This window comes from Myiozetetes cayanensis, unplaced genomic scaffold (assembly GCF_022539395.1).
Source record: "Myiozetetes cayanensis isolate MyiCay16 unplaced genomic scaffold, myiCay2020 scf12, whole genome shotgun sequence".
NCBI classification, from domain to species: Eukaryota; Metazoa; Chordata; class Aves; order Passeriformes; family Tyrannidae; genus Myiozetetes; species Myiozetetes cayanensis.
In genome coordinates this window covers 21,932,307-21,958,815 of record NW_026086826.1, presented here as the reverse complement: position 1 = coordinate 21,958,815, position 26,509 = coordinate 21,932,307, and the positions used below count along the sequence as shown (strand labels likewise).

Here is a 26,509-nt window from a genome sequence, read left to right as displayed (position 1 = left end):
TTTTAATTACCACTCATAGAGAACAAGATAAATGGAGCTTGAGGTCCATAACATTAGAGCTAACCACAGGCAACCTAACTGTGCCTGTTACTGTGCTTAGGTGATGTCAGCAACATACTATTTGCTTAACCTATAAATGTCACTGATGTGATTTGTGCCGCCGAAGAAGATTTGGGGAGAAATTCTAACAGGCAGCAGGAGAAAGAAACCTTTAAGGAACAGATGGACAGGCAGGATTTTCACACTCACTGTTCATATGTAAGAGCATGGAGAGCCCATATTTAAGGCAGCAGATTTTTGTTGGGGGTGAGCACATCTTGCACATCACTTGGCGTGTGCACAGGAACACGCCTTCTCACGGCACTTGGCACCTGCCAGTGAAGCCCGGTGGGCGAGAAGAGGTGCCAGGTGGGTGCCAGCTCCGTGCCTGTCAAGACAGTTATTGTACCAGCATGGGTTAGGATGAGTGTGGCTGGACCAGGGGAAGAGCAGAAACCCAGACACACCGAACTGCTCCTTTGAACAGGAGCAGTTCCTGGCTGTGCTGCGGAGCTGTGGGCTCACGCTGTGCCCCGTCAGGGACAGGGGACACTGCTGAGGGAGACAGTGAGGCTGCCTCTACCAGCCTTTGAATTCCACGTAGAAGTTCTGCTGTGTGGATGTAGGAAAAAAAGTAAACTCTTCTCCACTTGCCTGCACTCAGCTTGTGGTAGCTGGGTGGACTCTGCACCCCTGCATGAATCTGTACTCTTGCTGCAGGAGAGCAGAAGCCCCAGGTGGGGCTTTCCAAATGCCAGCTAGAGCTGCATCTGAAACTCTACCTGCAGCTTCTCCTTGGAGTTTCCTGGGGGATTGCTCCTGGGTCCCCCTTCCAGCCCAAGGGGAGGCCTTCTGCTCCAGAGGTGCCGTTGTTCAGAGCAAGGGGAGGGCTGAAGGAAAGTTTTTTTTTCATTTTTTTCATTTTCCCTTTTTTTTTTTTTTTTTTTTTCAGTCTCACAGGAGCTCATGAGACAATGTAGGTCAGTGACAGGGCAAGGCTGAGGATATTATAGGTCTATCTGCTCTTTGTGCATCAGGGTGTCACACAGCATGCTCCACAGCCGGTTTTATTTTTGGAAGGGTGGCATAAGGGGAAAGTTACACCCTCTGAATTTAATTCCTGATTTATGTGTGTCAAGTTGGGTGTACGCTTTTTTCCTTTTCTTTTTCCCCCTCTTTTTTGGGGGAGGATAAATTTATACTTCTTTCTGGTCTGCATCCTGTTTGACGAATTCATGGTGCCATCTGCTGATTAGAGATGGAATTAGCACTGAGTCCTAGTCAGGGATAGCATTCTGCACTACTTATTTAAAAATAAAATTTAATTATATGGTGATTAAACAACATCTTTACACAGAAAGCACCAAATACTTGGATTTTTTTTCCCCCACCAGAAAAACTCAGTACCTCTAAATCACCTTGGCTACTTTGTCATATAGATCTGTACCTCCAAAATGTCACCCCAAAAGTACAGTGGAGTCTGAAGGTTTTCTCCTTGCCCCTGTGCTCAGAGCATTTGTACAACTCTACCCCTACTCTTCCCCTCAGATTGAGAAAGAGCCTTCAAAAACATTCTGAGCTTTTTGGAAAACAGGGAGATTATGGAGGGTTTTCCTTTCCACGAAAAACAGCAGTAGTCAAAACCAGCAGATCAAAATGTTATGTTTTGAGTTGGTGAAGCAGACAATTTTTCCCCCTTTCATTTGTGTAATATTACACAATATGATCACATGGCCAAATCTGCAGCTTAAAGGAAAACCAAATAGACACCGGTGAGTGGGGAAAAGTTGATCTCGGCTGTCTTTACAGATGATATTTCTGATTTTCAGATTTCCAAAGGGTCCAAACCTTTTGACTGAAAAACAGGTAAATAATTTGCTGGTTCATACCATCAACTGATAGTATGTGAACAGGAATGAGCTTTGCTCCTGCAGATCTCTCCTCCAGCTGTCTCACGCTATTATTGTCTCTTCTGTGTTGACTGCTCCTTCTCTCCTGAACTGCCTATTTCTCCTGAGGCAGTCTGCTCTTCAGGAGCTTGCTTCCCATCCCCAGGCAGATGCACAGTGTCACCAACCTAATAGCCTGGCAGTCAACCTGGAAAACAGTGTATGGGGCAAGATTTAGAGATCCAGGACACTTCCATTCCCAGGTGGCTCTTGCCTTTTGATGGGCTTTTTCTGAAGAGTGAGCAGTAGAAAATGTGTGGGAAGCAAGTAGAAACATCTTTAAAAAATATATGAGCACTTGACTGAATGCAAGAGAGCCGAGAGGCTTAATTGAGATACACTGGCTTTGCTTCTGAAATATCTAGTTCCTTTTCCTTTAGAGGAAAACACAAACTGTATCCAAAATGGCAAACATTTTCCACATACACTTTTAAAGCACAGCCCCTTTTCTGTCCTTGTTCTGTAAGCACAGTGATTGCCCATAATAGCTTGCTGGTGTTCCTAAGGTTAATAGATAAAATAGATAAGAGATAATAGTGTTCCATGTAGCGGTGCTTTAGGGAATACTGTGAATATTGAGGTAATTGGGGAAGTCTGTAATGGGGAACGGGGGGTCACTGAAGAGGAGTCAAAGTAAGATTAGAAAAGCTGAGCTGCAGATCTCAGGAATACTTGATAAAGGTCAGATCTAGGGGCCACCGTATCACTTTCTCTTGAAATATGGAGTCAAATAAAGAAAGAAGAGGGCAGAACCAGAGCAGTACCCATTATTTCTGACATCTAATTATTGTATAGATATTGTTATTTTAATAAGATTAGCCAGCAGTAATGGCAAAACGGTAGACCCTTCCCTTCTTTATATATCTGACAGATCAGCCTGCCTACCAGCAGTGCAGTGACATGCTTAGAGATGGGCATGAAAGATGATAGATTGGTAAAGAAATACCTTTGATGGTTTCCTCCTCTCCTTGTACAATTAGGTTCAGCTTTGCACAAGCTGTTAATGGCAGGTGGTGAGGAGCCAGCTACAAGTTGAGAACTGGCTCAAATTATGCTATAAATGGATAGCCAGTATTTACGTGAGGAAAGTTTGAAAGTTCACAATTTAGAATCCAGATCAGACCTGTTAAAATAAAGTATCTCAGTAAAACAATGCAAATGGGATTTTTTTTTTAATAATTCACTGTTTTGACCCTACCACAGGGATAAACACACGGAATATTTGTGCTTTTTACCAAGTGTAAGAGGGATGGACTAGAGTTACCTATTACATCTCAATTTAAAAAAGGCCAATGTCTGTCCCACTGCAGTCTAAGCTCATTTTAGCAAATTTATTTTCTGAGTTGTATGAGTTTGGATACAGACACGTCAGTGTAAGCAGGCTGTAAAAGAATTGTTGCATGATACTTCAGGAAAGTGAGGTTCACATGTGCCACAGCGGGTGGTGCTCTGTGTGAGTTCATCGGTGCCCACACATCTGCAGCAGGCTTGCAGACCGACTCAGGGCAGGGATCACCGTTCCTGAGTTAGTCATTCTGTTGTACCAAACCCTGTATAAACTCTGTGGTTTAACAGTAACACTTTGTGCTTGATACTCCTGCGGGCCACAGTCACGGACCAGGACTACAGTGAGGGTGGGACTTGGGGCTGAGGTTGGAGGGGAGGATGGTTTCCATCACCAGGAGTTTGTAGCACAACATGGCAGCAGAGGAATAGGGCTATTAGAAAACAAAGAAATTACTGAGATGCTGTTGAGTAATGTGATAGTCAATAGCCTCTTAACACAACTTGTTTTATGGTTGTCATGCTCTTTTGGTAGAATTATTAGAAGTGTGGAGGAGGAAAATGAAGCATGTGATGTGTGTCTATGATGAATTCCTGTTAGAGAAGGAGAAAGCATGAAGATACTGATTTGAAAAAGTAATTAGAGGATAATGGAAGCTGGATGCATAAGGTAAGTAGAAATTAAGGAGGTTATGGTGGGAATAAATTAGGGTACACGTTAGAAGTAAAGAAAAGCAGGTTACATTTGGTGAGAAAGAAAACATTGGCCTGATGAAAGTAAAAATCCAGGAAAATTTTGGAGGGGGTCTTATGATTCTGGGTTTTTTTATTCTTCATAATGACAGTTATGGCTATGAGAAAAGGACTATCCAACAAACCAGTTACTACATCTGGTCTCCCTTGGTAAATATGTTTAATTTGAGCAAGAATCCTGTGGAAAGGTGGTGAATTCAGTATCTAGAATTATGGAGAGAGAACTCTTTCAGTCACATCAGCAGTGTGATCTTTGGAAATAGGCCTTCTCTGCCTCATTTGTATTAGAACAAGTGCACAAAAAATATAGGGCACCCCAATGGCTGGTGAAAACCACTGCAGTGCAGAGGAGCAGGATCTTGCACTTTTAGCAATTTCCTTAGGGCATTAGCCTGAGGCTTTAAGTCAAGAACTGGACCTCTGACAAACCCATGTTGTTGGAGCATGCTTCCTCTCATTTACAGGTCTCTGTTCAGGTTGCTCTTTCAATTCCCAGCTCTTTCACAGACCTGCTGAAGTCTGAGCTCCAGTAGTGGCCTATAGGGTCAGCAAATCCTTGTGCGTGTACTACCAATGTTTTGTTCTGCACAAACATTTGTAGGCACTTCAGTGCCAGTTTATGGGCTGACTTCTGTACCTGTGTGCTGTTAGTGCTCTGCAAGGCTCCAGTCTCACAAGAGCAGCTGGGTGGAAGCAAGGCACTGACCTGCAAACCCAGAAGTGCTTGTTAGGTTACATGCCCCTTCAGACGGATCTTCACCTCTCATGGACCTGAAGTTTACAAGGCAAAAGAACAGTTAAAAGACTTGGAACCAGTCACAGGGGGGTGAGAAAACAAAGAGGCTCATTAAACTTTATGTCTGCAACTCAACTGTAAACTGCATAGTGCCATTTTTGTTAATGCTTTGAATTTTAATTGCATGCTGCCTTAACTAGTACACATCTAATCTTACCTTTTCCACCTGGTAGTAGAGAATGAATCTCAAGTTTAATTTAAAAGCTGTGCAAGATTTTCAGGAATGCTGGCATCCATGTTGGTATGTAGGACAGAAGTTTGCTCACCATTTCAAGGAGAGGAAAGATATTTTCACTCTGAAGCACATCAGGGACTTTATTTTACCATCCACAAAGCAATTAATAGCATATTAGTATATATGACTGCATTCAGTGTTTGCTGACAAGTCCACATGCTTCTGTGTAGAACATATTTTCTTCTGAATACGACATCTTTCTTAACCACCGAAGAGTGTAAATATTGGTCTTAGTGCTTGAACGAGTCACATCTCAAACAAGTGAATCATTTTAAAACACCATGCTAGACTGTGGAATTACTGAATTTCTGTACAGATCAAAGCTGCAACAAATTTCCATGTTTCACTGAACATGGCTGTTCTGTTCAAGCAGGCTGTAGTCTAGAGGGTATTGCAGTGTGCTTCAGAATGAGTTCTCTTTAATAAAGTTAGTCTCATTGAAAACGAGAAAGCATCACAATTTAAAGCTTGAGCCGATTGAAAAACTCTTCATGGAAAATTCTCTCAGAATGTACCAGTTTTCCTGAGACACTCCCACTTTGAAATTCCCTTTAGTTCTCTGGTGTATCCTGCAGCCTGTGTCACTGGCAGTGGGCTATTTTGGGTGGCTGAGTGACTGCACACAGACCTAGCACAAACTGTGACCATGCACATAATTTTATTCTTGTGACTTGTTAGTCCAGCAGCTCCCCCCTGTCACTTACTGTGTCTGCTTTCAGATAGGAGCAATAGCATCAGCAGAGCAGCAGACATGCTGGGACATTGTGGAACAGCACAGCACAATAAGTGCCAGAGGTAGGTGCAGAGTTCAGAGATTTTCACAAAACAGAGTTGATTGCTACTCCATTGGTGTCATCTGACTTACAGCGACTTCCAGAGGCTGTCAATCAAGTCTTAGGTGTTTTTCTCACAGCAGTTCTACATAACCAAAAGTTTGGAAGGAATATTGCCAGGAAACTTGTAATTTCGTTGGAGAGCATTTTTCTAAGTCAAGTCTAAAATCACCTTTATGGTGAATACTGGCTGGTTTTAGCAGTGATTAAGTGGAAAGTGATGAACCATTCAGGCTTGAATTTGACACAAACAAGTAGGAAAGAAGTTTTTGTTTATTTCTCCAGAGAAGGTAAATAATTATGGTCAAAACCAGAAACTGACTGAATAATGAAAATTACTTTAACTTCTTTAATACAGAGGATACATATGGGACATATTTGTGCTCATATATATATATATATATCAGAAAGTCAAAATTGTGTCAGTCAGTAGGAGTTAGAGTATTTAGGAAATGTGGGAAGATTCTGCAGACTCATCTTGGAGTAAATTATTATCTCAATGTCACTTTATGGGTGACTCCAAAGGATATGGAAGAAAAATGGTTAAAAAAAAAAAAGAGCCAAGTGCTGGATGTTAATTTTCTTACTCCAGAGCTGAATGGAAAAGCCATTAGGGAAAATACTTGACCTTCCCATAGCATATGCAGACAGAGCAGTTAAGTGTTAATAGGAAACAATGCCATTTTTTTTCCCCCCTTGAAACTAATATTAGTACATATGTTGTTAAGTGTTAATCTGTTGTAAAGCACGATTGTTTCATTTATTAAATGTTCTTCACTGCTGCTAACAGCTGGGAAACCATGAGGTAAAATGTATCCTCCTGATACTTGGGGAGCAGGTTTTTGGAGAGTCAAGGGTGTATGTTCCTGGGCTGGCAGAGCAGTGGTGCCAGTGTGAGGTGGAGGGCAGCCACCCTCAGAGAAAAAACATGGATCAGAATTCATGGCAGGAGCAGTTTCGAGCACCCACCGTGCCCTGGCAGCCTGTCCTTGCTGGGAGGTCTCGCTTCCACACTCTGAGCTGCCACCACGCTTCACCTTTACTTAATTTTAAGCCCAGGTCTGAGTCATCCCACTGCCAGCCATGGGATTGCTCATTTCCCACAAGTACGTCTGAAAGGAAAGAGGACTGACACAAAATACTAGATTTATTTCCTGAAGTGACATATACAGGGTTAGATTACATTTGTGTTATATATCTATTTTTAGCTGTCTCTTTTCTACAATAAATCAATGCCACAGGATTGTGAAATAAATATTTACATGAAATATATAGAGGAAGTTTTATGAATTAGGTTATATTGACATTGATGATCTGTTTTATATTAATATTTATGCTATTTGGTTTGTTACAAGTGAATTGAATTATAAATACTGTGTTTCTTAAAGCAAAGTCTAGTTAATAACAAGTTTTGAGGTCATTTTTCTGGCATATTTTATGCAAAGCTTGTTTTTGGAGCACAGCTTTACTCAAAAATCCTGTATTTCCAAAACTGATATGGAAATTGGTTAGCATATTGGAGGCTCTTGTACCTGGAAATAAATCAGATATCTGGGGCCAGAGGGACTTCCAGGAATCACCCAGGGTCAGGTAATTCAGTTGTGGCATATCTTTCATAAAAGCAATGAGGAATTTCAGTAAGTTAATAAGCTTGCAAGTCATCAGATTTTCCACATGCAGTCATGTCCTGTAAGTGCAATAGAGTGTATTAATAGTACTCCAATGTAACATTTTCCAAGTGTTTTGTAGTAATACTGGTTGGGTCATGTACTTCTAACAAGCGTTAACATTCCTCGGGGAAGACTCAGGGTATGAAGTGCCTTATGCTACCATAAAATGCGGAATAATCAAATCTGTGAAGGACAGGCTGCTGTGAACCTGGCAGGAATATATGACACTTGTGTATTGTGTAACAGGCATTCCCTCTATTTCTGTGAGGAAATTATGTGAGGAAATTATTTTGAAGTATATGCATCGTATACATGAAGCAGAACGTAACTTGGTGTAATGTTCAGGTTTCCTATCTAACACACGACCGTGGGGCGTTCCTGGAATGGTAGGGAACTAGAATTGCTGCTGTCACCCCAGAATATTTGCCTGATATCTTTTCTTTCCCTTATGTTTATTTGCAGTAGCACCTGGCTTCCCACTCAGTCATTGGACAGTGAGGGTAATGTTCTTTGCCCCAGCATATGGAGAAGGTGACAATGAATGCCACAAAGATTCCATTCTTATGGCTTAGTCTTTAGGTGAGGGCATCTTAGACACAACCTGACTTGTGGCTGAGAGCAAAGAAAAAACTGTGTTATTGGTATTATGTATTTGTCTGTTATTTTGAGAAAAAACCAAATTCTTAGTTGAAAGATACATACAGTTAAGAGAAATTCCAGTTGGACATAATGTATTCCCATTAATGGACTGTGGGGGCAAGGTTCATTCTTTATTTTGTAAGAGTTGTTACTGTTCACGTGTCTGTAATTGATGACAGTAAAACCTGCCTGTCCATATAGCTACTAGCCAATGCCACTGCAAATGTTGGAAGGTGCTGCTTACTAGCCTGAAAATGTGTTTGTATTTCATACCCAAACTCAGCCTGATGCCTCACCCTGCCTGGATTTGTTCCCAAAGTCTGACACAGCCCCTGTGGGGGCTACAGGGCTGCTTAGTATATCCTTACGCATAAATTTCTTTCCTGCTTTGTCTGCAGTTAAGGATGCTTCTGGGTAAGGCTCTGCGTGAAAGTATGGACCTGCAGGTACACATCTGCTGTAACTGTATGACATGGCAATCTCCTTTCACCTTCCCTGTGGTGGCTCTTGAGCTCTAAAACAGCAGGTCATCCTGTCCCAACTTACAGGGAGACATTGCTAACAGTCCTGGAGCTACAAAACCTTTTAATTCAAGGACTGAAATATTTTGTTCCATAAAAATTTCATGCATACACTTATATCCTACATATGATCATTTAAAAGAACAACTTATGTTTTACAGATTGTATGAACTTCCAAATATATTTTAATATGGAAAAATTTCAGTTAATATCATAATCCTTGTAATAGATTAACATCTGGTTCTGATTTCCCAAACCTCAGCTTCCAAACTCTTCAGAAATTAATGGGAAAGTTGGTAGACAGCCTTCTACATAGAACATAGTATTAATTCTTCGTGTCTGTTTCATTTTACTTTATTTAGACTTGAAAGATATTCTGCCCTACTGGCATGAGTTCAGAGATCCTCCCTCATCACCCATGAATGGGAACCACATCACTACATCCTCATATATTATAATTCAAAAGAGAATGTTGAGGGAGAACAGCCAGAGAAATTCAGCATAGTCCATGTCATGGGTTGTATGAAACAGTTCTTGTACTTTCCGCTGGTATGACCTTTTCCAACAGTTGTTGTTTGAGACACTTTAATCAGTGGATTTTGAATTTATTGTATAATACAGGTCTTCATTTCCAAACAGCAAGAGCCTTGTTAACCCCCTCTTTAAGTCAGTGAAGGATTGGACTGATCTAGGAAACTTCTCAAGCTTGTTGTTTCAGTCCTAATATTTCACACTGCGGGAGTTTTGCAGTTGATTTTTATGGGAACAGCTTCACTCATTGCTTACTTATTTATTCATAATTAGAAGCTACTAATTGAAATACTGAAAGTGCTAATCACTGTCATTATGTACACTTAGTTACTCCTTCCAGAGTCGGCTCCCAACAACACGGGGAAAATCCCTGTGTCTGTAGTGGTGCTATGGTCAGGCAACCACCATTTCCAAGGGAAAAGTGTGGCTGGAAAGATGGAAGCTTTCACAGGAGCTCTTCAGGTGTTTGCTAAGATTTCAGAGGTAATTATGAAACAAAAGAGAAGGATTTATACAGGCATTAGTGCTACCTATATGTGGCTTTCTATTTCTTAAAATCTGTTTGTGTTTTGATATGTGATAGGTTGCCATTTTATTTGGCAACTGCATTGGGGCATATTAGGTAATAGAGTGTCAGGGCACTGCGAGGGCTGGAAGATCCCTGGGGTCCAGGGATATTCCTGGAAGATGGCAGGGCATTTGTAATCATCCCTGGTAGGTGACTGCTAAACATTTTTACCTTTCTTTTATGCATTTAAAACCATTTTGAATGTAAACATCCTTCTTCTTTTTGTTTTGTATGGAGCGATTATTTGTCATTATCATGAGTTATATGACTGTCACACACCAGGGATTTTGTGCACTTGTAAATTCCGCATGCATTTTCTTGGCACCTCAATATTCCATGGATGCAGTTGGTACTTTACAGTCTTCATTTGAAAAACCTAGTGTCTGGCCAAATTATGTGAAGTCTAATTTGACCTTTACCTCTGTACACCTTAGAGTGGTGGTATGACCACCCATTCCCTGTCTAGAAGAAGGAAAGAATGCAGAAGAGAGGAAATGTGCAGAGTGCTCAAAGCTCTCAGATTTATACCTCCCAAGATCAAAGGCCTAATAATATCAAATTCACTCTTTCTTCATGAGAGATAGACATGAACTGGCCCCAGTTGGAGCACAGAATCATGTTCAGAAAGCCTGAGTACTTAAGACTCCATGTGTATCTCAGGAATGCAGGTGATAGCAGGGCTATAGACAGGTCATGGCCTTGACTGCAGTGCAGTGTCACTGCATGGGAAGTGGCACAGCTGCACAATCCCCTCCAGACAGTGCTCATCCTCACTGCTCGTGGCTTCTGCTGTCCCCCACCATGTGCCTGTGTTTTTGTTGAGGAAGGGGTATTCATGGGAGAGTGTATTTTAAGGAAGATGCTAAAATAAGAGATGTGTGTGGCTGTTAGGACCAGACGTGTAGAGAGAGCCTGGAAAGGAAGGCAGAAGCCTTGCAAGAGAAGTTGATGACAGAAGACAGATTTTGGAAAGAAAGTGGGAAAGGGGGAATGCCATAAAATGTAACCTGGGTTGCTGCCTCCTGAAAAGCTGTCACTCTAGTTTGCTGCCCACCAGGATGTGGCAATACTGCTGGCAAAGGAACCCACATTGCTTTAGTTTTGCAGCTGAACCTGCAACATTTCTGTATATTTAGAAGTTATAGCTGGAGAAAAAGGTGCTGAGGTAAACCAGAGGGAAAGTGGAGCAGTCCTGAGCACTGCAGCGAGATCCTGTGAGGTGTTAGTGTCCACCTTGGTGACTGTTTAGGTTCACAGAGAACGTGTCTCACAGCTGAGCCTTGCACTGGGACTGCAGCTGTGACCCAAACCAGAGGCACATGTGCCTGTGCAGTGAGGCAGCCCTGAGTGCCCCAAGCTGTGCAGGAGGGTGCCTGCATTAGGTCCTGCACATAGCCTGGAGCTGGAGTTCCTTCATCCCCTTAGCAAATCAAAGGCTATCACAGCTCGATTCAAAGCACCCCTAAATAAATGAGCCTTCCAGCTGATGTCAATAGGATTTCTAGTCTCTGTCCCACTGCTCAGCATCCTTGGGTCCCCAGAGAATATAATCAAGCACAGGAGACTGTGACAATCAGGGTTTGGGGATTATGTAGCATCCAGGCACAGCCTTGAGGAGTCATGTTTGTTGACATTAGGTTGACTACAGCTTTACAGTCATTTTACACATGATAGCATGTCAGCTGTGTAAACCTCACTGGAACAGGAGATTGCCTGTGATAGCTGCTGTGAAATTGAAATGATTTCTCTGTGTCTACGTAGACTGAAAATCATGGCTATTGTTTGCCAGTTGCTGCAATTTCTCAAGCTTTTTTTCTAACTCAGTATAATTTTGTAGTGGAGACAAGGCATTAAAGGGGCCTGTGGTGCAGGTGTGTGTCAGATCCCCACTTCATCAGTGCCTCCCATCAGACTGAATAGGCTTCACCTTGAAAGCACAGATCATATTCTATTTTCCTAACTTCAGTAGAATTTATTCCAGGGGAAGCCTGTGCCATTGCAGAGGGAAACATTGCTCAAGGTGACTTAGAATAACAGAAATGAGCTGTAACTGATGTGACTTCTGTAAACAACCTGTGGATTCAGGTACCATTTAGCGTCACTGGTGTAGAGTTTGAGCCCATGGATTCTTGTGCTTTCAGGGTAACTGTATAATGATGGATGTGCTAGTCTGGCCCTTGCTCCAAAGCAGTTTTGTAAGTGATGATTATGCCCGTTCTCATTTTTCAAACTTAGCAAAGCCATATAAAATTTGTGGTGTATTTAAGCAACAGGACCATATTTTGAGTATGGCTTTTAGCAAAATTTTGTACAAGTCACTCTATTTTGCTTTAAATTAGCATAGAAAGACTGAAAATGTTTTGACCCTTTCTGACCAAAATCTAAAGGGTTCCTGTATGGTCCATAAGCTGACCACTCCACGTGTCATATGCCTAGAAGTACAGTAAAGATTGAGATAAACAGATTTTGTGAAACACAACATCCCAGTACAGAACATTTTATAAAAGAAAAGGAATAAAGACTCCCACTGAAAAGCTGGTGGTGTCAAATAATCATTTATTCTACTGTTGTTGACTTGCCCCTGTCTAAATGACAGGGGCTTAGCTACTAACAGGAAACAATATTACAACAAATGCTTGCAAAACCATGTATAATTCCTGTCACATCAAAAGCCTGTGTGAATTGTGTGCTTTTGGCTTTAGTGTTCTTTTTTTTTTCTCACACGTGCAGAAACAATACATGAGGAAGTATTTATGCTTATCAAGAAAGGAGGCTACTTTTTACAAACACAGCACATCAGTGGATCTTAAACTTCATGTCTGAAGTTAGGGTGAATTTCAGGGCTGATGTCACATATTGTGCTCAAGAGCTTTTTCATCACGGTCTCCATGTTCCTGTGGTAGCTGCTCGTGAGGTTTCGAATGGTTTCTGCTGTTTGCTCTTCTATTTTAGCAGAGACGTTACCTTGGGAGCCCATTACCTGAAAAGCAGAGGGCTTCTGAGCAAAATAAAAGGTTATATATGACTATGTTTATTGTACTATTCTTCATCATCCAGCATAAGCATAGCCCAAACACGTCACAGCGCTTCCTAACAGCAGGGGTATGATCTAGGTAGAACTGTAGGCATAAAAACAGGATTAAAGGCAACTCTTTCATGTGCCCACGAGCAATGGCAATCTCCCCATGTAATGAAAGTTTCCCAGCTCAGTGTGGGAACAACATCGTAATGTTTTGTCTTTTATATCACTCCTTTTAATTTGTTTTCTATTTTAATGACTAGTCAGCTAAGTTCTATCACCCGTGTGCTTCATTTGGCCTCGCTGAGAATGCACATGAGCGCTGCTAGGGAGCAAAACATGGGAAAGCCTTCCTGACAATGCATAATTACAGTTGCAGAGTACTTGAAATGTCTTCAGCAGTTAGTGATGTATAACCCTCAACAGACCTCAGACAAGGTCTTTTAATGTTACATTTTCTTATCTGGCGAAATACCAGACAGCTTCTGGCACAGTTAATATCAGGACATTCGCTTAGAATTTAATTGACTCTGGACTCGCTGAACATTTTAGCAAGGTTATGTTATAAACAGATGCACACGTTCCAAATCCGCGACTTTGCTCCCTCCTCCCCCACTGCCCCAACATCCCTTGAATTTTTCCCTTATGGAAAAGTCCTTCAGATACCAGCAGAGAAATTGTTTTCCACCTAAAGAATTCCATGGGGGAAAGCAGGAGACTTTTCCACATGCTGGCAGAATAAGAAAGGAATAAGTAACATATTATTGTTCCTGCCGTGATCCTCTGGGGTGGACTAGCAGGTGAAGCTAACCTGTGATACATCAGTGGGATACCTAGAGGATGACCAGAAACGAGGTCATTAGCTTTATTTTCCATGTGGTTTTGGCCCAACCTAGTTCTTAAAAGAAGGAAAGCAACTTTGTTAAGATCTTTTGCTCAAAAATCACCCTCGCAGTTCCATTTATCAGTACCTGACAATGTAGTAAGACATTAGTCTGTAATTCACATGTGAAATACTTCAGTTTGGAAGAAATCTAGATTGTAGGCATAATAGTTAATACTGGGAAAAGATTATAGTTTTCTATAGTAACTATTTTTAGCTGACATTTTATTTTAGCTTTTAGACAAGTTGCAAGGGTCACATATGGGAAAGGCTGAACAGCTTAGGCCAGATTTATGAAGCTGATTTTTTCCACTGGGAAAAATAACTTTGTAGAGATCCCAGATGGTTGCATGTTATCCGGCTACTAAATACTTTTGAAAAACCTCAAGAACAGTATTATAATTTTAAGAAGAGCCTCTGCAGACCTGCTCTCAGCTCATGCTAACATTGTAACTTGAGATAGTAAATTCTAACACTTGTATGTGTTTTCCTCCTCTTTTTCTGCTTCTGAATTTGGAGACCTTTTTGTTTTCAGAATACAGACAATGCTCTGCGTAGTCTATGATTTCTGCTGGCCTTGAGGGTCTGTTCCTTATTTTGCCCATAGGGCTTTTGTGCTAGCATCGTTCCAAAGTTGCTAAAATATTGCATTGACTTGGAAGCCACAAAATTCAGAACTAGGCTGCGCATCTCCAGAGTTCATTGATCTCACACCCTGAGTACAAACACCATGAACACCAGCAAACTTGGTTTGAGATGCAGGCTAAAAATTTTGCATGTTTTGAAAAAGTGTCACTCATGTTGTCATTCTAACCTCAAGTTAATTGTTATTTTCTGTTGCTATTGTTAATTCTGGATGGATGTGGAACATCCCACAGTGTGAGAAAACGTACTCCATTTTGGATATGAGCAACAACAAGTAAGAGAAGGAATAGCATTAAATGAGACTGTGACAAAGAATTAAAAATACTTTACGTATTTGTGTCCAAATAGCCTGAGCAAGTAAACTGAACTGGGCATCAGACCTCCCTCTGCACCAGCTTTGCTGAAGCTCCTGAGTGCCTTCCAGACACAGGTTAATGATGATGACATTTGTCTGGGTAGATAAATGTTCGACATAATGGGGTCATGGAACGTGAAGGAGGACTGTGATGATCTTGTACAACATGCTGTCATTTGAGGAGCAATATGTGTTCTGTCCTGCTTGTGAGAAATGCTCAGTCGACAAATAGTGGCCTTTCCCTGCAGCTTTAATTTTGTTTGTGATGAAAAAAATGGAGTTCACAACAAAGCGTCTTTACTCTTTTGCTATTTAAGACCTAAAACAAGAAGTCTGGTTCGACTGAAAAGGTGAACACGTTTTAGAGGTGTTTTTGCTTTATTTCAGTGTCAGTAAACATCTGAAATTGTAGAAATGAGGCAGTTCTACCTGGCCTGCTTGTGTGACAGTGTGTCTAGGGCTGGCACTGTATGTTAGAGGCTTTGTGTCTATATAAGTTCCTAAGGCTCGTGATCCCCGCTGAAAATGTTTTATGACACGTTTGTAAAGCAGTTTCTATTTGACCTCTTTGACTTTTTTTGGTGGGCATTTTTGCACAAGTGGTTTCACTGCCTTTTCACAATACAAGCTGAGGGAAAAAACAAGAGCAAATACGTAAGAGGAAGGTCACCAGGTAAAAAGGGAATGGTTTGTGAACTGTCATGAAAATACTAGACAAAAATGCAAGATACCATAAATGTATTAAATGGCTTTAACTCAGATATCAAAATATCAGCCAAGCCACTTTCACTATAGAAACAAAGTGGAGAAACTCCAAAATCTTGGTGATTTTAGTTGATAAAAGATGCAGTCTTGTGTCAGACAGCTAAAGTGGAATAGAAATAGAAAGAAACATTTTAAATCTTTGCTTTAACTGACATCCACCTTACTGAAACCTCCAGTTTCAAGGCAGGAATGAGGTCTGTCTGCAGTTATGGAAAGAGCACCCAAAGGTATTTTTCCTTAAGGAAGACATGTCTTCAAAGTACAAGCATGAACGAAATATGGAATCTGGACAATTTTAGTGGTAAGAGTCCACAATTTCTTCTACCAATGCATTCAAAGCCTGTGAAAAAGTAAAAATTAAGCATATGCACACCGTAGGTTGATATCTCTGTTTAATCAGTGTGATTGCATTGATTTGCAGACGTCTCCATGTAATACTGTTGGAAGCAATTTGGTTTATCTTTGAGCAGATTGATGCTACAAAAGGGCATATGCATGTTTCTTACTTACATTCGTTTGCTTGCTCCTAAATTCCTTCTCCCTCTGTAACCTGTAGTGGTCTATCTCGGCTGTGGCTTCTTCCTTGGCCTGCTTCAGCCTTTTCCCCTTTCCTAGTGAGGGAAGAAACTGATTTATTTCCTCCCAACTGATTTATTGCCTCCCAAATGATGAATTTCTCTAAAACAGAGGCGTTTTAGATGGCACAGTAAAACGCTGACTTTGCTGAAAGCTTTGTCCATCAAGTTTATTTGCACAAGAATGGTCAGAACAGCCTAAGTGATTTATGTAGAGTACTTTGTGATTGGCAGCCAGTCATGCAAGGACCCATCTTCTGAGACCAACTTCCTGTGCAGAAGCACACATCAGATGAAAAGCTTGTTGGTTTGCTAACAACAGAAGTCTTTTTGCAACTACACATTTTCTTGTAGCACAAATGCCTTTTTTTTTTATTATTTTTTTTTTTAATCACAGCTTGGTGTTTAAATAAATATCTGTCTTTTCTTTATCAGCAATAGTAGCAGCCAGATAACAGATTTTAGTTGTCACTGATGGGAAAAGACGTTATTCTGTAAGATTTGCTGTATCTATTGGTTGCCAGCATCCCTTCATCCCACACCAACTGGATTCTGCTTAGAGCTGGCAAATTTCCAGAATACTGCAAGATATGTCTTAACCATTACCAAACTGAGTTGCAACCTTCAGGCTTTGTCCTTTTCTTCCCCCACCTTTTTCCTAACCTTTGTCAAATGCAGAGGTGAGTGATTAAGAGAAGAAGGAGGTCAATGGCATCCTCTAACAGTGCATAGAAAATATGAATGATTAAAAAAAACTTTTTTTTTCCTTTTCATTTTAAAGGAGAAGGGGATCTTTAAGGTGACATTGTAGGGTGCAGTGGAAACTAGAGCCTTCCTTCTGACCAGGCTTGTTGACATACTTAATTTTGTTTGCTGTGAATAGGTACTTTGTTTTAGGTAAAATACTACGGGTTTGTCAAATCAGGCACATGTAAGTCATTGCAGGACTGGGAGTAAGGTAGTTCCTGGGTCTAGCAAGGATGTTGTGTAAAGGATAAGAGCAAAAGGTTTGATGGGAATGTGATGTTTAAGGTTTTACATGAAGGAGCTGGTGAAAATGTCATAAAAGCCCCTATGGACTTCTCTGTCTGCCTGTTTTGTACAAAGTCAGAAAAGTTGCGTGGATTCTGCTACACTCACTACTTTGTGAGAGAAAAGTCATTTTCTAACTGATGGGACTCTAAACCCCTTGCATTGAATGTTGATATGTTATACTTGAGACACCTGGGCTGGTGCTGATTTATGGGGTCTCTTTCTGTACAGCTACAATTTTAGGAGCGGGGGAGAATAAGTTTGCTCCCTTTTCTTAACAGGAGAAGTATCCTTGATGTCTGAAAAATTGCTTAGTTGCTTAAATTAGGATATCACAAGGATGAAAGTGGCATCCTAGGCAAATTGATTTCACGTGTGACACATCAATTAATTTACTTACTGTAACTAATTCAAGCACAGAAGGTGAAAGGTACCTTTTCTGAAATCCTAAGGAACGTTCTCCACCTAGGCTAGGAAGAAAACCATGAATATTTCTGGTTTGTTTTCTCTAGGCTGTTACATTGAATTGGTTACACCTGAGCTGGGCTTCTAAAACCTTATCAGGTGTGGCATGTAGCAACCACTGCTTCCACTGAGCATGGCACAATGAGGAAGCTTGAGAGGAAGGTTGTTGGTTTCAATATATTTGAACTTCAGCAAAAGCCTGGGTAAAATGCCTGATCCGTCAGGAAACTACTTGCCCAGCTGATGGTTCCTTCTGAAGTCACTACCTGCAGATGGGTAAGTAAAAGCAGAGAGATGTCTGAAAGGTGAATTACCTTTTCAAGTCTTGATTCCTGGACTGTTTTTTTTTTTTTTTTTGTGGGCATGCTTATTGGGGAACCTTGGGTGTGTGGCTGTATACAGGCTTTTTACAGGAAGGAGCAAACTGCTGAGGAACTAGATAGCTTTATTGACTCTCAGGTCACGAGTGCAGGGTTCTTTTGTGTAGTAAATTATATTTCTCAGAGTCCTTCTGCCACTGTGCCTATGTATGAAGGGGAGAGAGGCAGTTTAAAATCCAGAGGGTGTTTTCCTAGAATTTGTATTTGTTGGATAAAGACTGATTCCACCAGCTTCTGCCACTCACTGTATGAAGTGTTGGGTGAACAGACAGATTTGTGTAAAAGTCTGACATCAGTCTGGACAACAAAATTTGGAACCAGGTTTAGATCTGTATTTTGAAGTTTCCCTTATTCTCCTCTCCAAATTTGGAGCTGATCAGCCTTTTGTAGAGTTTTCCTCTAGGAGTGGAGCTGGGGGGTGATTCTCTGGAGCTGGCATTCGGGGGGGAAGTGACTATGATGAAGCTCTGCCAATTCCACCAGCTGAGGAACTGGATCTCTATAGCAAATTAAATTATTTCAAAATCAGTGGGATTTTAATTTCAAATTCCATCTGGGGGGCCATCTGTAGTAAATATGTTGCATATTTGGCCACCAGATAGATAAATACATCCTTTTAAAATGCACAAAATGGAAGGAGATTTACTGTAAAACAGCAGTTCACTTGCCTCTGACAATGTAGCTAGTGAACCAAAATGTATATATATATATATATATATATACATACGTGTCAGCTCTTGACAGTGCACTGGAGTAAGCACAATACAAAGGGTGCCACTGTGGAGTGGCAGCCATTTCATTTTACCATGATGCCTTTAGGATTGGCACAGCAGGAACCTGCTGCTTCCTATTTAATTAAGTGGAAAAGCTGTGAGTAAATTACTGCTAGTTCAACAGAGTTGTGGACAGAATCGGCAACTGCCAACATATGCGACAGTGCATATGCTGCACCTGATTAAGTTAAGCAGAAACTAGAGCTTAACCCGCTGTTCCACTAGAGACAAACCAAAATTAATTAATCAGTCTGTTGTTAACCACTTGTCTGCTACCTTGGTTGTGCAGTACGGGACTGCCTTTTCAAAGCCTTGCTGATCCGCTGGGTTGGGTTCTGTGCAACCCTTACACGCTGAAGGGTGGCAAAGCATTGAAATTCAGCCAAGGTCGTGCAAAAAGAGGACGGGAAACACAGGAAGATGGGCAAACCCACCTGTCTCTGTGACATTTCCTCTGTGACCATACAGGTGGGGTACATAAAGCTCCAAGTTTGAAGAGATTTTGCCGCAAAGGGTGTGCTGTGGGGCCCTGCCCCTCTGGTTTGCCACTGCCCCTCTGTCCCTCCTTCCATCCTTGAAGACAGGGAGCAGCAAAGCAGCTGTGCTGTGCTTGGTTTCCCTGTCCGCTCTTGTCCGTGATTATGGTAGCTGACAGCCTATACATTTTTAGGCATCGTGTAAAATTGACCAAATCTTAAACAACTTGCTGTAAAAGTCAGCCCTGTGTTAGATTTTCTTGCCTAGCATGGGAAGTTATTATCAGCATGGGGAAAGGCTGTGTTCTTCTTCCTAGGTATTTCTGTGGTGGTAATTAAGTACCTAGCTCTGGTTAGATCCAAAAGAACTGGTCTCTTTCAGATTATTGGGGTTTTTTAGATCTTACAAGAAAAAGACAGTAGGAGGCAAAAATGCTGCGTTCTAATTTGTTCAAATAGTAAGTTATCTTACTTTCCAAAAACTGCAATGCTAAAATTGGCTTTTTGTTTTCAAACATATCATCTAGGCTTCTAGCTGAATTTCTGCATAGAAATCAAATCGTTTGAAGAAGTTGCCAAAGATTAATCATATTTTCCTAAAATAGAACTGCTTCACTTGTCTTCAAGAGCACTAAATTGTCTGCAAATTGGGATTTGGGGATGCTCATTTTGTGAAGACTATTTTGTACTGTTAATAAAATACAATAGAAGCAGCTGATCAGTATATATAGCTTTTTTTTCAGTAGATAAAATATGTCTTGGATATTATCCGAGAGAGTGCCATGGATATAATTCTGTTTATAATATCTTATTTTGATTAACATTTGGTTTTAATCTGATTTCCTGAAATCTTTCATCTCAATTTTCATTTTATTAGGCACGAGAAATTCAAGCCAAGCCATAAAAATCTATAGGAAAACAAGTATTGCTAAGCCCAGTGTTCATGACACATTTGTTTCCCTTGTTTTACCCAAGAGGATTTTCAGGAATTGATGTCTTGGCTCTGACAGTGCCCAGTTATTTCTGGGATCCAAGTTATGCTTTAAGTAAAAATGATAGATAAAGCAGAGCTGCATTCTAAAGGCCAAAGCATTGCAGACTGGATTGGCTTGTGTTTAATCAGTTTAATAGTTTCAGGCTTGCAGATGTGCATTTACTAACTAGTTAATTCAAGTATTATTAATTTGTCAGGTATAACGGATATGGGCCAATGATACAGTAAAGATATTGCAAGGCAGGATAAAGGGTATTGAGCTAAAAGCATGAAAAAGCATGTACAGAGGAGCTTTAGCACCATATTTTTGCTGTGTTTCATGTCTATCAACATAATTTTATGTACTATTTTTTCAGTTATTTCAGGTGGGGTTTGAATTACAAAGAACTGCACATATGTCAGCAAAAACTAGGCCTCTTATCTGTTTATATACAACATTACGTGTGTTCACACTGCATTTTGATCTGGTTGTGTATCAGCTGTAAACACTGAAGGGTAGTTTTGCTCTTCACATTTCCTTGAAAAGGCCTTTTCCTGGTTGTGTCCCATGAGCAATCTGCCATTCATTCTTCTGGCATTCCAGTGTAAGCAGGACAGCCACACTCATTGGCACAGGGGTGTTGTGCAGTGCCCGTTTGTGGTGACAAAGGAGGTCACAGGCACAGTTTACAGGGACAGGACTGCACTGGCACTGCCTGGACGGGTTCATTGCTTTCACTTGCAGCCCAGACCTGCTGAGCCCAGGCCCTGAGCAGAAGCTGCTGATCTGAACTGGTACCAGGTGGATCTGGGCTGGCACTTTCTGGGTGAAGCAGCACGTTCTTGCTTTGTTTCACCCAGCTGTGTGCCCAGGTTAACCAGCTGTGCTGGATAAATTGGTTGTATTTCATGTACTTCCTTTCATCCTAGCTTTTATTCTTAGAGACAAACTCTGCAATCTGATCTAACTGCAGAATCACTCCAAGGAAGAGACTGTTGAAGTAATTCCAATTTGGCATTGCCAGGTTTGCCTCTAAAAGAATCCCTTTTGTCCTTGTCCCGTAGGATTTAAGTTGTGATGGTACAGTTAAGTATCTGAGGTGGAGTAGTGACACTGCTATGAAAAATACTGAAATTATGGCAACAAGGGAATTTTGAATTCTGTTTTGTAGCTTCACTGCAAACCTCTTGTAGTGTCGAATGTAATGATTGCCTAGGTATAATTATTCTGCTAGATTAGCTATAATGCTTGGTTTAGCACAAAATCCAGGGTGGATTTGTTGAAACTGTTTGCCCTTGATCTGCTATACCCAGGAATAAAAATCTTTTGGAAATTCCTGAAGTTTCTCATGGGATCATACAGAGCTGCTGAGGCTGGAAGGAATCTACAGGGTATGCTCCTGCTTGGAGCAAGGGCAGCCTGACCAGGGCCATATCCAGCAGGTTTGGAGTATCTCTGAAACTGGGGACTCCCCAGGCTCTCTGGGCAGCCTGTTCCTCCCTCACAGTTATTGTGTTGTTTTCTTACATTTAAATTTGTGTATTGAATGTTTTATTTTTCTTAATCATTTTCGTATAAATGCAAGAAAAGTATGGCCTTAAAAAGAATAGAGAAGAAAGTCATACTGATGAATTATTTTCACTCTAAACATTTTTACTGTTAGCAAAATTCTTAATAGCTGTTTTTCTGTAGCTGGTTATTAACTCCTACCAGTGTATTAGTGGTGAGGTAAGCGTAGGTCGTGGTTTAATTCAAGTTTCTGACTCAGAGAGATCTCGAAGATACTTTATCTGTAAGAAACCCTGTGATTTATCACAAGCACTCCAAATGAGGCTGAGGTGATGACACAGGAGTGTGTCTTTTGCAGAGTAGAGTAAATGCACCTGCAACTGTACCTGGATTCTGCAAGACATTCATCTTCAGTCATTACTTTTATGTTATAATGATAATTTACATTTTTGAAGTTCCTTAAGTTTTGAAGCCTCTTTTTTAACTGGCTGTTTTAGAAAAAGCTAAACTGACTCATCTGGTTTTAAAAACAAACCCAAAGGAAATTAAGGCAACAAAAAAACCCTTAAACCAAAAGTAAGGGGTAATCAGCTTCAAGCTATCATAGTTAAAGGCAGTCTGTCTTCAGGCCACAGTCTCCCTCCCTCCACTGGGGCTGTGTCTTTCCAGGTGATATGCTTTCTTGTTTTGGGTACAGTGTGTTTCCTCTGCCTTACATAAGAAAGGAAAAAACACCCCTCCCAGCGCACCTGTTTTGGCTATATTTGGCTTTTTACCTGTTTTCATTATCCCTTGCTTTCAGGCTTGCATTTGAGAGAGTTCTGTTTTATGGAGGAGAGAGAATTTTTTTTTCCTCTCTATTGCTTCTGCAGGGCACAGGCAGTGGTTGGGTGCTCAGGGAACGGGACTTGCCTTTCTATGTGTTTTTTGTGTGCTGCTGCACAAATTGAGATGTAACACTAATAATTAATGAACACACAGCAGTGCTGATTCTACAGCAGTGCAGAGGGGATATGGAGACAACACAAATTATTTCTGTTTAGCTTCCATTTCTCCCTGGAAAACAAAATATATTCCTTATCACACTCTTGCTCCACATGACATCACTGTCAGGCATTTTAGTTGAGTTCTGCAGCACAGCATTGTTTCCTGCTGCTGGTTTCCAAAGCAGGATAACTCCATGGAACAGTTATCAGTGTTTCAGTGCTAATGCAGGTCAGTGGCTCAAGGGGTTGGTGCCTACACTCAGGAGAAAAATTACTTGCACCATGTAATAAAACTTCTACAAATGATCTATCACAGTATGGAGATTGTGATTTTACTGATTACTATTGTGGTGCTGAAGTTTCCCTTTTGTTTTCATATAAATTTTTTAAGTCCAGCTGAGATTAGGAGACAAGTTACTAGATTTTGCAAGGAAAGAGGAACATTTTAATAGGACTTAGGAAGAAAAATAGCATTTGGAGTGTGGTCTTGCAGAGCTGGCAGCCAGAGGCATGTAGAATTCAAATTAAATAGCTAAGGAAGGGAGTAATGACATTACTGGCATTGAGATAAAGCAAGAATAAATCCGGATGACAGGATAAACATAACAAAGAAAACCTTTTTAACATAATAAGGCACATGTGCATACACACACAAGCATAGAATCTTAAGCAAACTCTGCATGTTCAGGTTTGGTTAAACGCCTGGTTGCAGTCAAGGCACAGCGTTAATGCATGCATACAGATGAAATAATGTTTTTCTGTGATCCTCTGTAATTCTTAAGAGCTTGCACTTGAGAAGTACAGTAAAACCAGGCCAGCCACTTACTTTTTTTGGCTTCCTCCAGTTTGTCCTTGGCACGTTTTTCTGCCTGCAAAAGCTGCTGGATTCCCTGAGACTGGCTGGTCATGCTGATTGCTGAGGCTGGTGAACTTCTGTGGAGAACAGAGCTTGGAGGGAGTTTTATGCAGCTGCCAGGCTCTTCCTTGTGTTTTTTGTTCTGTCTCTTGTTACAACAAACTTCCAGATTGCACCAAACCAGCCGGCTCTGCCTGGATTGCTACTGGGCAAAAAGGCCTGTTAGTGTAATTGGAAAAACACCGCAGCAAGGCTGAAAGGAATGTTCTCTCCTCTTCAGGGTCACAGAGAAGTTGAAGTGTCCAATTGACACACTGGAGGAAAAAAAAAAAAGAACATTTCAATTGGCTTGTATTTTAATGGGAATTTTTTTCTTTTTTTTATCTCTTATTGCTGAAGCAGAATATAGTTAATCTTGTCAGAGGAACTGAGGGGAAAAAATGTTTATTGGATTTTTCTTTTAAATAAACTTTGCCTCAGTGTGAAGAATCAGATTCAGTCAGCAACTGATTTTTGGTTGAACACCATAAACTGCTTGTAGGCTTTTGTTTGGTGTTACTTCTTAACACTATACATTAGGGTTTTCACTTAAAAAAAAATCTTCAATAGAAATGAATTAATTATGACTAAAGTTTAAAAAAGCATATGATGGTTGAGGTACACTCTGCCTTGTAATCTGCCATGATGGAGATGAGTGCTGGGGTGGAAAGCTGTGGGATTAGCTCTAAGATCCAGGCTCTTGGAAGGTATGAATGGTGACCCAGGTTTAAGTCATAACACACACAATAGTCCAGTGAAGGTCTGAGCGTGGCTGTAGAAGCACATCCCATTCCCTGCAGAAGGACAGTGTTTTGTGAGCTACTACATGAATAAGTAGCATGTTCATATTCTGAATCCTTATTAGAAACAAACAACAAATCCCACTCTCAAAGGTACTTTGACCATTGCATAGGAGAGGGACCTGTCAAGTTGCATAATTAAAATAGATTTGTAGAACAGTACTTTATAGCACTAGTAAAGTGTATTTATTACAAGTTTATTCAAGATAGAGCTCTGCCAGGATCAGAGATCACATTCTGATGGGAATGCTTTTTTCTTCATGCAGAAACAGTGTGAGATGCTTCCTCATCTCCAGCACTGAAATCAGGCTTTGCTGTAGCTGCAGGAGAACAGGCATGGCACTATTTTTAGAAGATTGTAATGCATAGCCTTGGAGTTTATTTTATTCAGACACAGAAGACGAAGTGATGATCAGTTCTACAGAAAATGTGGAAAATGTAGGGTTAGGAAGCCTGTTGTGCCACTGGGACTCAGCTGCAAGTGATATTACTGGCAGAGAAAAGCAGAAGTGGAAAATGAAAGTAAAAAAATGAAGAGATTTGGTTTACTTGGGGCAGGAAACTTGGGCTCAGAACTTTAAAGCAGTAGTTACTTAAAAATTAAATAGGAAGTGGAAATGTCAGGCTTTTCTCAGACATCAAAAGTATATTCCAGGCAAAGGGTCTTGTCAGGCAAATCTCATTGCTACAAGAAATGTTACAAAACTGCTAGGAAATTAAACTGTTTCAGAGTTTTGGACTTGGCTGAAACCATCATGGGTCAGACCCTTTAAATTTTGAGAGCAGTTCTCAATGCCATAATTATGTTATGTGGGCCTCAGTAATGATCTCAATTTTGATATTTACAATGTGTTAATTAATATTTCACGGAAAATAGTTTTATATAATGAATTTTTATGGGGAAAAAAAACCACCCTTCAGCAGATTATGAAACTCTTCCATTGACAAAAAAATTAAAATAGTCCTTCAGTGGATCCTTTGAGCTGCATATGTCACGACTCAATATTTTTCTGAATTTAAAAAAAAAAAAATCCCAGTTTATAATTTTCCTTGTGGTTGGTTCACATACAGTGTAGCGGCATGCCATGCTGGCATTCCTCCTGGCGTCAGGCAGGTAATAGCACACCTCTGCAGGGGAGAAGATGATAATTTATTTTGGCTGGTGCTTACATATAGGTTTTGTTAAGACTCCACACAAAGTACTGCCACTTAGAACTAATTTCAGAGCTTGCCCGATGATGTCGGTGATGATCTCAGACGATGTTGACATGGCACCTCTGTGAATCCCACTTCGTGGATAATTCATTAAAATAAAGTAGGTTAAGCCACTGACTGACCAAACAGGCTCCTACTTCATCATACAAGCTCATAAGAAACTTCTCCTTGTTGTAGTTGCTGTCTTTCTTTCCAAGTCAGCTCCAGACTCATTAAATTAGAGAAGAGAAACCGATGTGGTGACTGGTGATGGGGGCAGGAGAGGTGTTAACAGAGTGAGAGAAGGCAGAGAGAAGTGGTTTTACTTTTGTTTAAGACTCCTTTTCTTCTCAGCATTTGGCCTACCTATCTCAGTCTCCAGAATTTCTTGAGCCTTTTCTGGTTATTCCCACTGACAGAACAGGAAAAATGGGCTCAGTTCTGTCCTTCTCACTCCCTCAAAGCAAAGCTGTAGAGCAAGGAAATGAAGAGTCTTACAAGGGATGAGAGACCCTGCTGAGCTCTCCCTGCTCACCCACAGCTGGAACAGCAGAAACACTCTAAATCAGGTATTTCTAGTTTAGGTGGAGGCTGTGCAGCTGCTGTTTTATCTCTGCAGAGGGAAGGTCAGGGACAGTGGCTAAGTTCACCCCAGGTAATTCAGATTATTTTATTTGGAAAAAAATCTGCTTGGGGTAACTCAGATTGAGCCTTACCTAGCATGAGTGTACTAATTTGTCAGCCCACCTACTACTGTGCAGTAAAGGCAGTGCTGTGGCACCCTTCTATTGTGGTTTAAGTGTGCACAGATTCTCTGGTGTGTAGGAGGGCAGCAGGCAGACTTTCTGCTGAAATGTGTTTAAGTAGAAGGTCTCCCGTTGCTTCTGTGGCTGTATTTCCCAAAGCACAGACTTTTTTTTTTTTCTTCTAAATCACTTTTTAAAATTATAAAACAAATTCTTTCC

The 26,509-nt window shown here is 40.8% G+C and overlaps 1 protein-coding gene across 1 annotated transcript; it reads right to left on the bottom strand.

Annotated features, from left to right (window-relative positions):
• Positions 1 to 12,370: 12,370 nt before the first annotated feature.
• On the bottom strand, positions 12,371 to 25,437 carry ATP6V1G3 (ATPase H+ transporting V1 subunit G3). Its single transcript, XM_050307108.1, has 4 exons — positions 25,420 to 25,437; positions 23,482 to 23,713; positions 15,996 to 16,096; positions 12,371 to 12,798 (listed from the first exon to the last, which is right to left on the bottom strand). The coding sequence occupies exons 1-4, from the start codon at positions 25,435 to 25,437 to the stop codon at positions 12,625 to 12,627; spliced, it is 525 nt and encodes a 174-aa protein (XP_050163065.1). The 3' UTR covers positions 12,371 to 12,624.
• Between the last annotated feature and the right edge of the window lie 1,072 nt (positions 25,438 to 26,509).